The following is a 12096-nucleotide window of genomic DNA, read 5'->3' as shown; positions in this document are numbered from 1 at the left end:
ATAAAGAAGACATCAAAGAAGACATCCAGTAACTTCAGAGTGTTTTGCTTAAATTCACATTGAGCGCTGTGAATTGGCTTTTGATAGTTACAGTATACACTGACCTCATGTGATTTACCTTCATAAATATCTGTTTTAGTTCCTTATATTTCCCCTTCTTTCATTCAATCCAGACAGTTTGGTTTCTGATTAATTTAGACCAGTCTATAAATGAGTATCATCATTTGTGAAACGCAAGGCTGATTGTGTCACTTTTTAATCATTCTTATGGACTGAAGGTTCTTCTCAGTGATGTACAGACATAAACTCTACTCTTCACACTGTTGTCCAGCACTATGAGAAGTTGTCCTACAACAGAATTGTGTGTGTTGTGTTTGCACCCACAAAAAGAAGAGTGCCTGGAAGAAAGAGACAGTGTCGGAGCACTTTGTCAGGAAATTGAAAAAGCAACAAGGGAAAGAAGAGGCTACAATTGACTTCAGTGCTCTCCACTCACCCTTTCGTTCAAAAAGAGGCTGTCTGACCTAAATTCATTTTACCTCATCTGCCGACGTTTGTTTAGCCTTCTGGGCAAACACTTAGAGAAATGTATGAAGCTGAAAAAAGAGGAATATATGTGAATATATCACATTCTAGCAGGAGAAGAGTAAACTGAAAGCATGAGTAGACGTCTAGTGCCCTCTAGTGGCTCTCCGAGCCATTTTTCTTCCCCCAGTGAACTGCGCAGATTTTCCTAAACCATCTTTGAAAGTTATTAGCGGACAGTAAATCCACAGCATGTTAATCAAAACTGCTTTGACGTCAGCAGCAGAAAACTGAAAAGCTGTGCTGGGTAAGAGAGGTCTGACTGACCCAGACTTGACCACCACAGAGTTCCTACGATGACTCTGGCACAACGTATTGTGTGAATGGGTTTTCTTCAGAAAACTGTAAGCAGCAGGGATCCAGAAGCTGGTTCAAGTCTAAACTCAGGTTAAACATTCAACTGTGCTCCTGAAGGCTATATATACAGATTGCCTGTATTTCTATATCTTCCCCTCCCCCTCTTCCTCGCCTCAGAGTTATGAGACAAGCCTAAAGGGTTCTCAGCAGCAAGCTTATTAAAGGCTTTATCCGTTTCCAGGATTTGCAGAGGATTGTGGCACGGACATTGTTTGTACACAAGTGTTGCTCTGGGAAATAATGTTAATTTCTGTTATACTCACAGAAGAAATGAGACAAATTAGACCCTGGTGTACCTACGGCCTTTTTTGAACCTTGACGATCCTTCAGCATTCAGTCTTCTCTGACACTGTGATCTAAAGCCGAGTTGATCTAAGAATGATAAGCGGAACGTAGGAGATCAGGGTCAAGTCCTTTGACCTCCGCCTCAGCTTGCTGATGAATCGAGAGCATGGGAAATGATCCCAGTGCACAGGCAGTGCAAACAGGATTTGGCTGTGTTGATACATGGGACTCTTTCCAGTAAATTCTGTCCATGCAGCTGAAAACTCTATACACTGCAGATCTGTTCCAAAACCAAGTGAGTTGCCTTCTAAGGCAGCTTCCTAACGTCATAAGTGACAGATTTGGAACTGCAAAGTACATTGGTAGTATAACACCATGTGTCACATAACCGCCAATTCTCACACAAAGCACACGGGAGACTCGCAGTTTAGCATGTTGCAAAGCTAACAGTGCAGTACTAACATAACCACACAAAAAAAGCCTAGCTCAGACAAATATCAAATATATTTATCAATACGTTCAAAAACTTTTTTCTCACATCAGCCATCCTGGATAAAACTGGGATTGCCTTCACGGTTGCTTATAATTTGATTAAAACTAGCATTATTACTAGCTGGAACTGCGTTTTCTTTCTCAACTGTTTATGTTCAATTAAGACATAAATTACTGTGTTTACTTGCAAATGCATGGTCACTTTGACACATAGGTATGTATTCATGACTGCATAGCACAGCAACGTCAAGTGAGCGTAACCACGATAGAGACGATATTCCAAAATCTCTACCCGTATTTAGCCCACCCCATCTTTAAATGGCTGCAAAAGAAGTACCAAAAATCTTAATAGGTGCTTTCCCTAGACCCTTTTTTGTTAAGCAAAAATCGGAATTTAAGTCCCGAATACTCTGGGCTTATTTCTTGTCTCTCTTCTTTTGGGCTTTTCTTTCTCTATAGTCTGATCTTCAAAAACTTCATCTGTTAGATACACTACTTTAGATTTTGTATTATCTATTGACTAAGATGGTTTTTTTTTATCTTGAAACTTATTTGCTTTTAAATTGTAATATTTACTTGATTAATTTGTTGCCTTTATAATTTGACAAATTTAACTTAATAAAATGTGTTATTCCTTATTCAAAATTTGATCTCTGACATAATCATTGCTTGTCTGCCTGTATCACACTGCATCAGATGCTTAAAATGTTGCCTTAGTTTGTTCCCTTTGTAGTTTGTTTGGTAACATTCCTATTGTGCCATATCATTCTAATTGATAATTAATTGACTAAATGTAAAAAAGATGCATACATTTAATAAGTTTAGAAAAAATGCACTTATAAAGGAAAAAATGTACTTGTAAATCAATTTAAGGGGGCAAAAATTTTAATTTCTGCCACCGGTGTGAACTAAGAACGATCCGCAAAGAATGTGAAGAAAATAACAATCTTTGGTAGTCAGCTGTCCACATCCGGCCTAAACCAGCCAAAGTACCAGTGCATAAACACTCAGCAAAATATCGTCAAATTATCGTTATCAACAAAATCCCAGAAAATAGAGATATATTTTTTGCACTCCCTTGGTGTGAGCAGCTATCCAATATCATACCCACAGGACTGTCAGCCCTAATCATCAGGGCTCATTGGCGCGGAAAACGTGATGGCTTACAGTGTTGCCACAAATGCACATAGGCATGGAAGTCTGTGTTTGAAAACAGTACTGAGTGTCTGTGCCAAAGAGACATGCAGCCAAAGAGGACAGCTGTAGCCTGGAGTACTCGCACATACTGAGATGTGTCTGGGCCACCAAATCCCAAATGGAGAAATCCAGGAAATATTTGTGCATCATAGCCTCTCATGCGAAGACGGTCTCACACATGCTTTCAAAGAGATCCTAAGTCATCCTATAATTGATCACACACAGATGATTTCACCATCCTTTGCTGTAATTGCTTAGCTAGAGGGGAGGGAGGGGGATAGAAGATTCTTTTATATGAAATATCGAAATAACAAATCCAGGGCTCGGGGTGGACATTAAGAAGAGGAATGTGAGCGAAAAGTCATCAGCTGGCCCGCGGCCCGGTATCCGTGGCTGAGGAAAACCCTGCAGTCATCAGAAAGTGGACGTATTTACTGCTGCGCCTCTCGCAGAACGAAAGCAAGAATGAAAAATGACTTTGTTTGTGAATCAGAGAGTAGCTAATCAGATCTTACTCTCATTTCATTGCTCGCTATATATACTTTATATCAGAACGTCCCCCATTTTCCCTCAGGCATTAAGGACAGAGATACACTTGTGACAACCATTTGGATGCTAACATTATCCTACAGAAATCCATTAAATGTTGATAGATTATGGATTTAAAGGGTCTGTTCACCCAAAATGTTGTGCCATTCTAAAACTGTTAGACTTTGTTTCTTGCGAAGAACTCAAAAGTAGTTCTCTATCAGAATGCCTAAGCTGCTCTTTTAGATAAAGTTAAAGGGATAGTTCACCCAAAAGTGAAAAATCTGAAGTGCTATATGTATATAAAAGATGAAGTGCAACGCACACAGGCTTCTTAAAGGGATAGTTCACTCAACAAATTAAATTCTGTCATCATTTACTCAGCCTCATTTTGTTCCAAACCTATTTTAAAGAATGTTAGAAATCAAACCACTAGTAGGAAAAAATATGAATGTCAATGATACCGTCAACTGTCTGGTTACCAACATTTTCAGGGACAGAAATCATGTTTCATTAAAAATATCTTCATTTGTGTTTCGAAGCTGAACAAAAGGCTGCTCCAATGTCCTGGAAAAGGCAGCTTGGACACTTTGCCAAATATCTCATTTGTTTTTAGTGAAAGAAAATAAAAGTCAAATTGACATGAGAGTGAGTAAATGAAGACTATCCCTCTAAGAGCAAGGTGTGAGTGAGTGCGCTTAAGTTTGTGAGATGGTTCTTCAAAGAAAAAGGAAAAGTTTCTTTTCCCCCCAGTGTTTTTTTATCCATCTATTTCATAAATCAGCACATCTTCACATTTGTTGAAGGTTATTACGACTGCCAAGCCACGTCTCTTAAATATCAGAGCTTGAATTATATGCTGACATGAATCTATCTCAGTTCATTTTTTTCCACAGTTTCCTTTGGCTGAGCTTGTACGTTATGTAAGATCTTTATTGTGTTTGATTTTAGAACACCCTGGAGACCTGCAACATATGTTGTAAGCCCATAATGGAACGTATCCTGCGGGCGACTGGGAAGGCCTATCATCCCCAGTGCTTCACCTGTGTGGTCTGCCATCGGAGTCTGGACGGCGTTCCCTTTACTGTGGACGCTGCCAACCACATCCACTGCATCGAAGACTTCCACAAGTATGACCAGACACACAAATATGCTTGATTCTTCCAAATACTACATTCAGTACTAATGTAAAGACATGGGAGCCTCTTTCCTTTACATATATATTTTTCCATCATCTTAGTGTGTGACCTAATAAACCTTCACAGCTTCATCAGGGTTCAAATATCCCATTCAAAACCATTTATCATCTTATTTGCAGGTAATTTATGTATTTTAAATAGAATGATCAGTGATGTCACTATATCGAAAGCAGCTTTTTTGTATGTATCAAGGAACTGAAAGGTTTCAGAGGGAATCAGTGATTGTGAGAATGTGATCACAACAGAAATGCCATTGTGTCGAGGAACAGTTGTGCCGTACCTGGACTGTACTCATTGTTACTACTGTGGTTTAATTAGGCCACCATCTGCTGAACTTCCTCATTTCTGCTATTTGTTGATAAAACCCAATGAAGAAGTTGAATCACCTGACTGTTTTGCTTTGTGTACACATCCTCACCGTCTCTCTCTCTCTGTTATCTCTGTTCCTGTCCTATGTTCTCAAATTGCTGAACACACTAATGCATTTATTGTGGACCATTCTAAAACATTTGGGTCTTTAAAATCAGTTCAACTGGATAGTAATATTAGTTTATTGATGGCTGATGGCCTTTCCATTTGGATTAGAGTAATAATTTATACACCGCTTTCCAATATCTAAATGGGATAGAAATGTAAAATGTATTGATTTATTTTTAAAGGATGAGTCCAAAAACGAAAATTGTCATAATTTACTCACCCTCATGTCATCCCAAACCTCTATGACTTTCTTTCCAAGTCTCTATTCACTAATAATCTCTACATAAGACTTTGCTTTCCTGTACTACTACTTTTATAGTGGTTTTATGTCCTATAAAGTTCTTTAAGTTTCAATGACATTGTTAAAAACTGTTATGTTCAATGTAAGATATTAAGTCACATAGGGCTGCAACAACTAATCGATAAAATCGATTATAATCGATTATGAAAATCGTTGTCAACGAATGTCATTATCGATTAGTTGGTCTGCTTACGTCACGAGGAGCGTTTACTGGTACGCACACACACGCAAGGTCTCTCTCCCTCAGGGCGCTCTGCCGAGCGCGCGCGCTACACGGTTTGGAGCAGTCTCTTATGTCTCGCATGCGCGCTCTAGATTTCGCGAGTTTGAACTAATTCGCGGGCATCAGGGAGCCGCAATCAATATGCGGGAGACTCCCGGGACTTCCGGGATGTCTGTATTTTGACTCGAGCATCAGGTTGTGCAATCAGTTCGCTCCCAACGTAAGTGATGGATTAAAATAGCGCTACCGCAGAAATAGGTTAAATTAAAACGGTGTTTACAAAGTGAAGCATTAAATACAAAGGCAGTTAATAACAGCAGCAGTAAAATATTGTTTTTTAGTCACTGTACTCAGTGGTTTTCAGCGAATGCTTGTGCACTAATGCATAATTTCTCCTGTCCTTTACTCAAGCCTGTTAGCTTGCTGGGTAACGTTACCTCCATTCCGTTCTCTTTTTATAGCATTTGTCTACTAAGTTTTAATTGTTTTTCAAACGCGATCTACTGCGGCTCTACGTTCACACAATTGTTTTCAGTCTTTCTATATTTATTTAATCAATTTATCCTTATATTATATTCTTTTATATATTATATATATAATATATATTATATTCTTTATCCTTATATTCCTTATATATAATTAATTTTAAATACAAATTAAATGAATTATATATTTTAGATGTTTTTAGTTTGTTTTTAGTTCAGATATTCACATCTGAACAACATGTCTGTGTAAATTTGTTTTAACAAAAATTTTGTTAAAACATAATATGTTGGATATCATTTATAACAATAATCATGTTTGTCAACTTGCCATCAGCAATTATCATTAAAAACAATGCAAATATTGATATTAGTAAAACTCAATGTGTGGCTTTTGCACTTTTTAAAGTACACTTTTACACATAAATACCCTGATTTACGGTTTTATTTAGTTATAATAAAAAAAAAAATCTAATTTAATTTCTATCCGATTAATCGATTAATCGAAAAAATAATCGTCCGATTAATCGATTATCAAAATAATCGTTAGTTGCAGCCCTAAAGTCACACAGGTTTAAGGGTGTGTTAACAATGAAAAAATGTTTGTTTATGGTAATTTTAGAGCAATAGTTATTGCTGGTGCTCAACGATTGTTACCATATTGATTATTTTGCCTAAGATGCCACAATACCGGTATCTTTAAATTGCAAAATGTTATAGAGCAGAGAACGTTTTACTACAAAGGCCCAAAAATCAAATTTGACTGAGGGCCATGGGTTGAAAATAATTGCTGCATTTTATCCAACTACACTACAATTTTTTTTCTCTTACATGAACCAAGGCTACATTTATTTGATCAAGAATACAGTGAAATCAGTAATATTGTGAAATATTATTACAATATAAAATAACTTTTCTATTTGAATATTATGTTAAATTCTAAAATGCAGATTTGGTGCTTAAGAAACTTTTCTTATCAATGTTGAAAAAAGTTCAATTTATTCAAAAGTAATATTTTTGTGGAATTGTGATAGATATATATATTTTTTGGATGAATAGTATGTTCAGAAGAGCAATGTTTATTTGAAATCTTTTTATAACACTGTAAATGTCTTTACTTTCACTTTTGGTCAACTGAATGTGTCCTTGTTGAATAAAAATATTAATCTTACTGACCCCAAAACTTTTGAATGGTAGTGTATTAAGCGTTTTTTTTTTTTTTTTTATCAAATTAATGTATATCAAAAGTCATAACAAGCAAACTTTGGGCAACTCTGTCCTCAAGATTATTGTGTCGTAATTTCTCTGTCTCTATTTTCCCCCTCCCTTTTCCCAGGAAATTTGCCCCTCGTTGCTCTGTGTGTAATGAGCCCATAATGCCATCACCTGGCCAGGAGGAGACTGTGCGTATTGTGGCCTTAGACCGTGACTTCCATGTGCAGTGCTATGGTTGTGAGGTGAGTGTGGCTACAAATTCATAAATATATTTGTAAACAGAATTGTCATACTATTTTGTGTGTGTGTTCAACATAGGACTGTGGCTGTCTTCTCTCTGAGGGAGACAACCAGGGTTGCTACCCTCTGGATGGCCATGTTCTCTGCAAAAACTGCAACACCAGTCGCATCCAGGTCCTCACTGCCAAGGCTACAACTGACCTCTGAGTCACACACATATGTACATGCAGGTCCTTAATATCCCTGCATTCATCAAAATCTGAGAAACACCATATCCTGTCACATCACTGCACACAAATATTTATGCCCAGACAAATGCACATGTACACATAAAGCTGTCATTCCACTTAAGGGGCCATGACTTGTCTTGTCGCTCATGCACCACACACTGTGCCTTTTGTTAAAATTGCACTCATTTATTCTGCCCAACCGTTTTTATTAGCAGATATGTATTCATAAATGTCCGCTACAGCTGGTTATATGCACCTAAACAAAGTAGGCCTTAACATATAGACAAGACTGTTAGATTCTAACTCAGATGTTCACAGAGCTGCAAAACAAAATGTCCTGTTCATTTGGGAAGTGGGATGTTGAAAAAAACCCTTATAGAACATCATAGAATCTACCTCTAAAAAGGGATTATGCTCTCTGATCGCTAGGCATCATATTACTACACTTTCAAATAGAGCTACTAGTTATACATGAAGTCACACAAGTACACATTTACTACAATGACTTTATCAAATAACGCAGATACAAAAATACTTGGAAGTTTTAATCGTGCATCATTCAAACATGGCTATGTAGCAAATAAACCTGAAAAATTGGAGATTTCATGTTCACCAAGGTACACAAGATATGACAGTATATATATATATATATATATATATATATATATATAGTACGAGCTGGACCTTGACTCATGCATCACACCTGCTTCATCAGCATGTTTTTGAGTACATGTGTGTGTTTGTAAATGCATAGCCTTTCGATTTACAATTCTGAATTCACCCTTTGAGATGAAAGTTACCAAAGAGCTACATTTACTTTCTCTGGGACAGCGTGTATGTATATTATTGTATGCTTTTGAAATCTAATGAGAAGAGTATTTTATCCTTTAAGGACTGTGAATGGCCTTCAGTAGCTCAGAAGCCTAAATGCGTTGTGGTTCATTCAGTGCGGTTTCCTGTTTCTTCCTCAGTGTACCGCTTCAGTTCAAGTGAATTTAGTAAGAAATATACTGCGCTTGGAATTTTTTAGTGGTTTGGTGTTATTTTTCTTCTAATTGTGCTCAGTTATCGCATTTATTTGTATATCATGAGTGAAACATGGTGAAAAGGTATAGGGATCAAATGTAGGTATTTTTAGATATGCACAGTGAATTGTGCAATAATGTCATGGCAGAATGAGAACTATTTGGTATTAATTTAAAATTCTCAGAGGAAACGCTGTCAGATTAGGTTTAAAGTGTGACAATCAGGGCTGAAAGGATGTTTTATTTGATCTAATTTGATCTAAGACTTTAAGGGCTGATGAGACACAACCCGATAATTTTAAATAACCTTAAATTGTGAATTTATTGTAGTATTAGTTACGTAAGATAGAGATAGACACACAAGTATTATTAAAAATAGGAAACCATTTAGGAATAATAAATTTTCTTTCGTAATTTTGTGGATGATATCATTATGCAAATTTCTTCTTTGTTTTTGCATTGACACTTTACCAAGAAGAATATGCAGACGTTATTTGACGAGAAAGTGTTTAAGCTGTTCTTAAAGCTACAGTGCAAACAGTTTAGGAAAATCAGAAATTATGTATGTATATCTACAGAGTGCCATAATAAATGTTGAGGTTTAGAGAGTTAACACCTCAGGAAATATCCAGTCGTATCAGTGTGCTGCAGTGATGCCCCAGGGAACTTCCTCTCTGGTTGAAGGGTAAATTCAGATGTGAAAGTCATGATACAGTATATATGCAAACCGGCTATAAATACCTGGTTACATGCCCCTCTTGATTTATTATGGCAGTTTGTGGAGTTTTTCATTATGTAAAATAAAATGTGCTGTAGCTTTAAGCAATTAGAGCTTCATCAGTGCTTCAATCTATACCTCCTTTGCTTAGTACCTTCTCTATATGTGCCTTTTCCAGCCTGTGTGAAACTGAGGTGGTGTTGTTCGAGCACAAACACAGCTGTGGCTTGTGGCTGATGTTGTGTGTTGAGGGATATGATTTTTGAATGGTCTTTTTTGTTTTTGTTGTGTGTGTTTTTTCTCCTGTTCACACTACCTAGAGGCTATGCATGTTTGCAACTTGATCTGATCTTTATTTCCAGTTTTTATATAGAAACACCAAATCAAATATTTTAAGACTTAATTGGAAATTAAGTGTATTATGTTTTTAAAAACATTAAGAGTGTTATTGGAAAGAGAATTATTACTGTATTACTTGGCACAATTAGGATGTCTTTCCTTTCTTTTGCTTTACTACTTAAACCCATCTCAAGTTATTTTATTCAAATAGATTTGATTTTAATTAGTTTCATCTTTCAAGCATTTATTGTGTATTTCAGTTGTTCAAGTTGATTTGTTCTGTTCAAGGTTTGATCAGGATGCAATTCAAAACACATTGTACTAAGTTTCCCATTTGTGACCATTACAATAGCAATAACTTGATTATATGAAACTGTTGTCGCAGCAAATGCTTAATACCAGCATTCAATTGCCTTGAAATACATGCTATAGCACTGGTGGTAAGAATATTTGAGCTGTCATCAATAGGGCAGTTTGATGTGTTTTTCTTTTCCTTCATGAAGAAATAACAACGTAAAAGAACCTAATCTGTGCTCTAGTGACATTCTAAGTATATACTTGGATTCTGTTTTTACACTCTGATGTTTTTAACACAGAACTTCCTCTATAATTAATAAACCTTTTGAAAAACTCCATAGTGGTTATTTTTCTTTTCTGTTGTCACGTGTGTGTGTGTGTGTGTGTGTGTGTGTGTGTGTGTGTGTGTGTGTGTGTGTGTGTGTGTGTGTGTGTGTGTGTGTGTGTGCATGCGCGTGCGCCGTAGTGAAAAAATAGTATACTATTTAGTATAATTGTATAGTATACAAAATAGTAAAATGTATTTGTATGTACTTAAGTATAACTAAATGTATTTGTGGCACACTATAAATTGGTATACTTAAAGTCTGTTAAATTGGAACAACTAATTTTGTACTAAATGCATTTTAGTTTTCCAAAAGCAGTGCTGAAGTTCAACTAAAGTTGTATTACATATACAACCCCAAATCAAGAAAAGTTGGGACATTTTGTAAAATGATTACACTTTTTAATCATTTGGGAGTTGAGGATATTAATTGTTGGAGTTTTGCTAGTGGAATATTTGCCCCATCTTGTCTGATACAAGACAGCCTCTCAACAGTCTGTGGTCATCGTTGCCTGATTCTCCTTTTCATGATGAGTCATACATTTTCCATAAGAGACATATCTGGACTACAGTAAGGCAGGCACATCCCTTCTATGGTGCAGAGTGTTTATAAACCACTCAGTTTTAACATGTGCAGAATGAGGCCTGGCATTGTCTTGTTTCCCAGGAAAGGTGTCATCTTGATGGAAGTTTACGTCTCTGTACAATCCAAATACATGCCTCCATGTCAATGGTACATTTACAATAATGCAAGTTACCCATACCGTTTGCAATGATGCACCTCAATACCAGCACAGATGTTTGCTTTTGCACCTGTCGCTGGTGAAAGTCTGGTTGGTCCCTTTCGTCTTTGAGACTGAGAACTCGGTGTCCATTTTTTTCCCAAAAACAAGCTGAAACATGGACTCATCTGACCACAGCACACATTTCCACAGTCTTCTAGACCATCTGAGATGAGCTCAGGCCCAGAGAACTGGCCGACATCTCCACATAGAACTGATGTAAAGCTTTCTCCTTGCGTAACAGAGATTCAAGTGGCATTTCTTAATGCAGAGTCAGACTGTGTTCAGTCAAAATGGTTTTCCAGATTACTCCTGAGTACGTGGTGGTATTTAACGGATTAGCATGATGGTGTCTTGTGCAATGCCATCTGAGGGCTCAAAGGTCACGCACATTCAACAGAGGTTTACTGCCTTGCCCTACACAGACTGAGATTTCCTGGTTCCCTTTAGGTCAGTAACTACAACATAGGTCATGACTGACCAATAGGAATCTCGCTAGAGAGGCCAATCAACTTCGAGTGAAACTAAAACAAGCCAATACACATTGGCGTGCAATCATTTGCAACAGCTGTGCAGCCTCGCAGCGCGGGTATTTAATAAGCAGCTGTTGCGATTGCACACTAGCTTTTTGCTTCGGACCCAAGAACTTTGTATGCTGAACAGAGTGAATTTGAAAGCAAGCCTCTTCTGGATCTCTCCACTTTGGTGCGGGCGTGACGGCACAGCAGCGCGAGCGGTCTCTTTCTCTCTTCTCTCTCTTATTTGTTTGTTGTTTTAAAACTGAGCAAACAAAAAAGCT

General features: G+C 37.2%; 1 protein-coding gene and 1 long non-coding RNA gene across 5 annotated transcripts in view; one reads left to right on the top strand and one right to left on the bottom strand.

Moving 5' to 3' along the window:
- The window catches only part of lpp (LIM domain containing preferred translocation partner in lipoma), a 258449-nt gene extending 249992 nt beyond the window's left edge, over positions 1 to 8457 (top strand). For 3 of the 4 annotated variants that reach the window (XM_077198834.1, XM_077198836.1, XM_077198835.1), the window contains 3 exons: positions 4396 to 4574; positions 7463 to 7583; positions 7660 to 7922. In XM_077198834.1, the coding sequence (XP_077054949.1) occupies positions 4396 to 4574; positions 7463 to 7583; positions 7660 to 7788 (429 nt within the window). In that variant the 3' untranslated portion in view covers positions 7789 to 7922. Of the gene's footprint in view, positions 1 to 4395; positions 4575 to 7462; positions 7584 to 7659 lie in introns of all 4 variants that reach the window. The other variant, XM_077198833.1, reaches the window with a different exon arrangement.
- LOC143706663 (uncharacterized) overlaps positions 1 to 12096 on the bottom strand; it is a 98611-nt gene that overhangs the window by 51102 nt on the left and 35413 nt on the right. The gene's annotated exons all lie outside the window — the stretch shown is intronic.

Source organism: Siphateles boraxobius, unplaced genomic scaffold (assembly GCF_051911475.1).
Source record: "Siphateles boraxobius isolate OS27281-9 unplaced genomic scaffold, OSU_SipBor_1 41, whole genome shotgun sequence".
Taxonomy (NCBI): Eukaryota; Metazoa; Chordata; class Actinopteri; order Cypriniformes; family Leuciscidae; genus Siphateles; species Siphateles boraxobius.
Note: the sequence above shows the minus strand (reverse complement) of the source record. Positions and strands in the feature narration are given on the sequence as shown.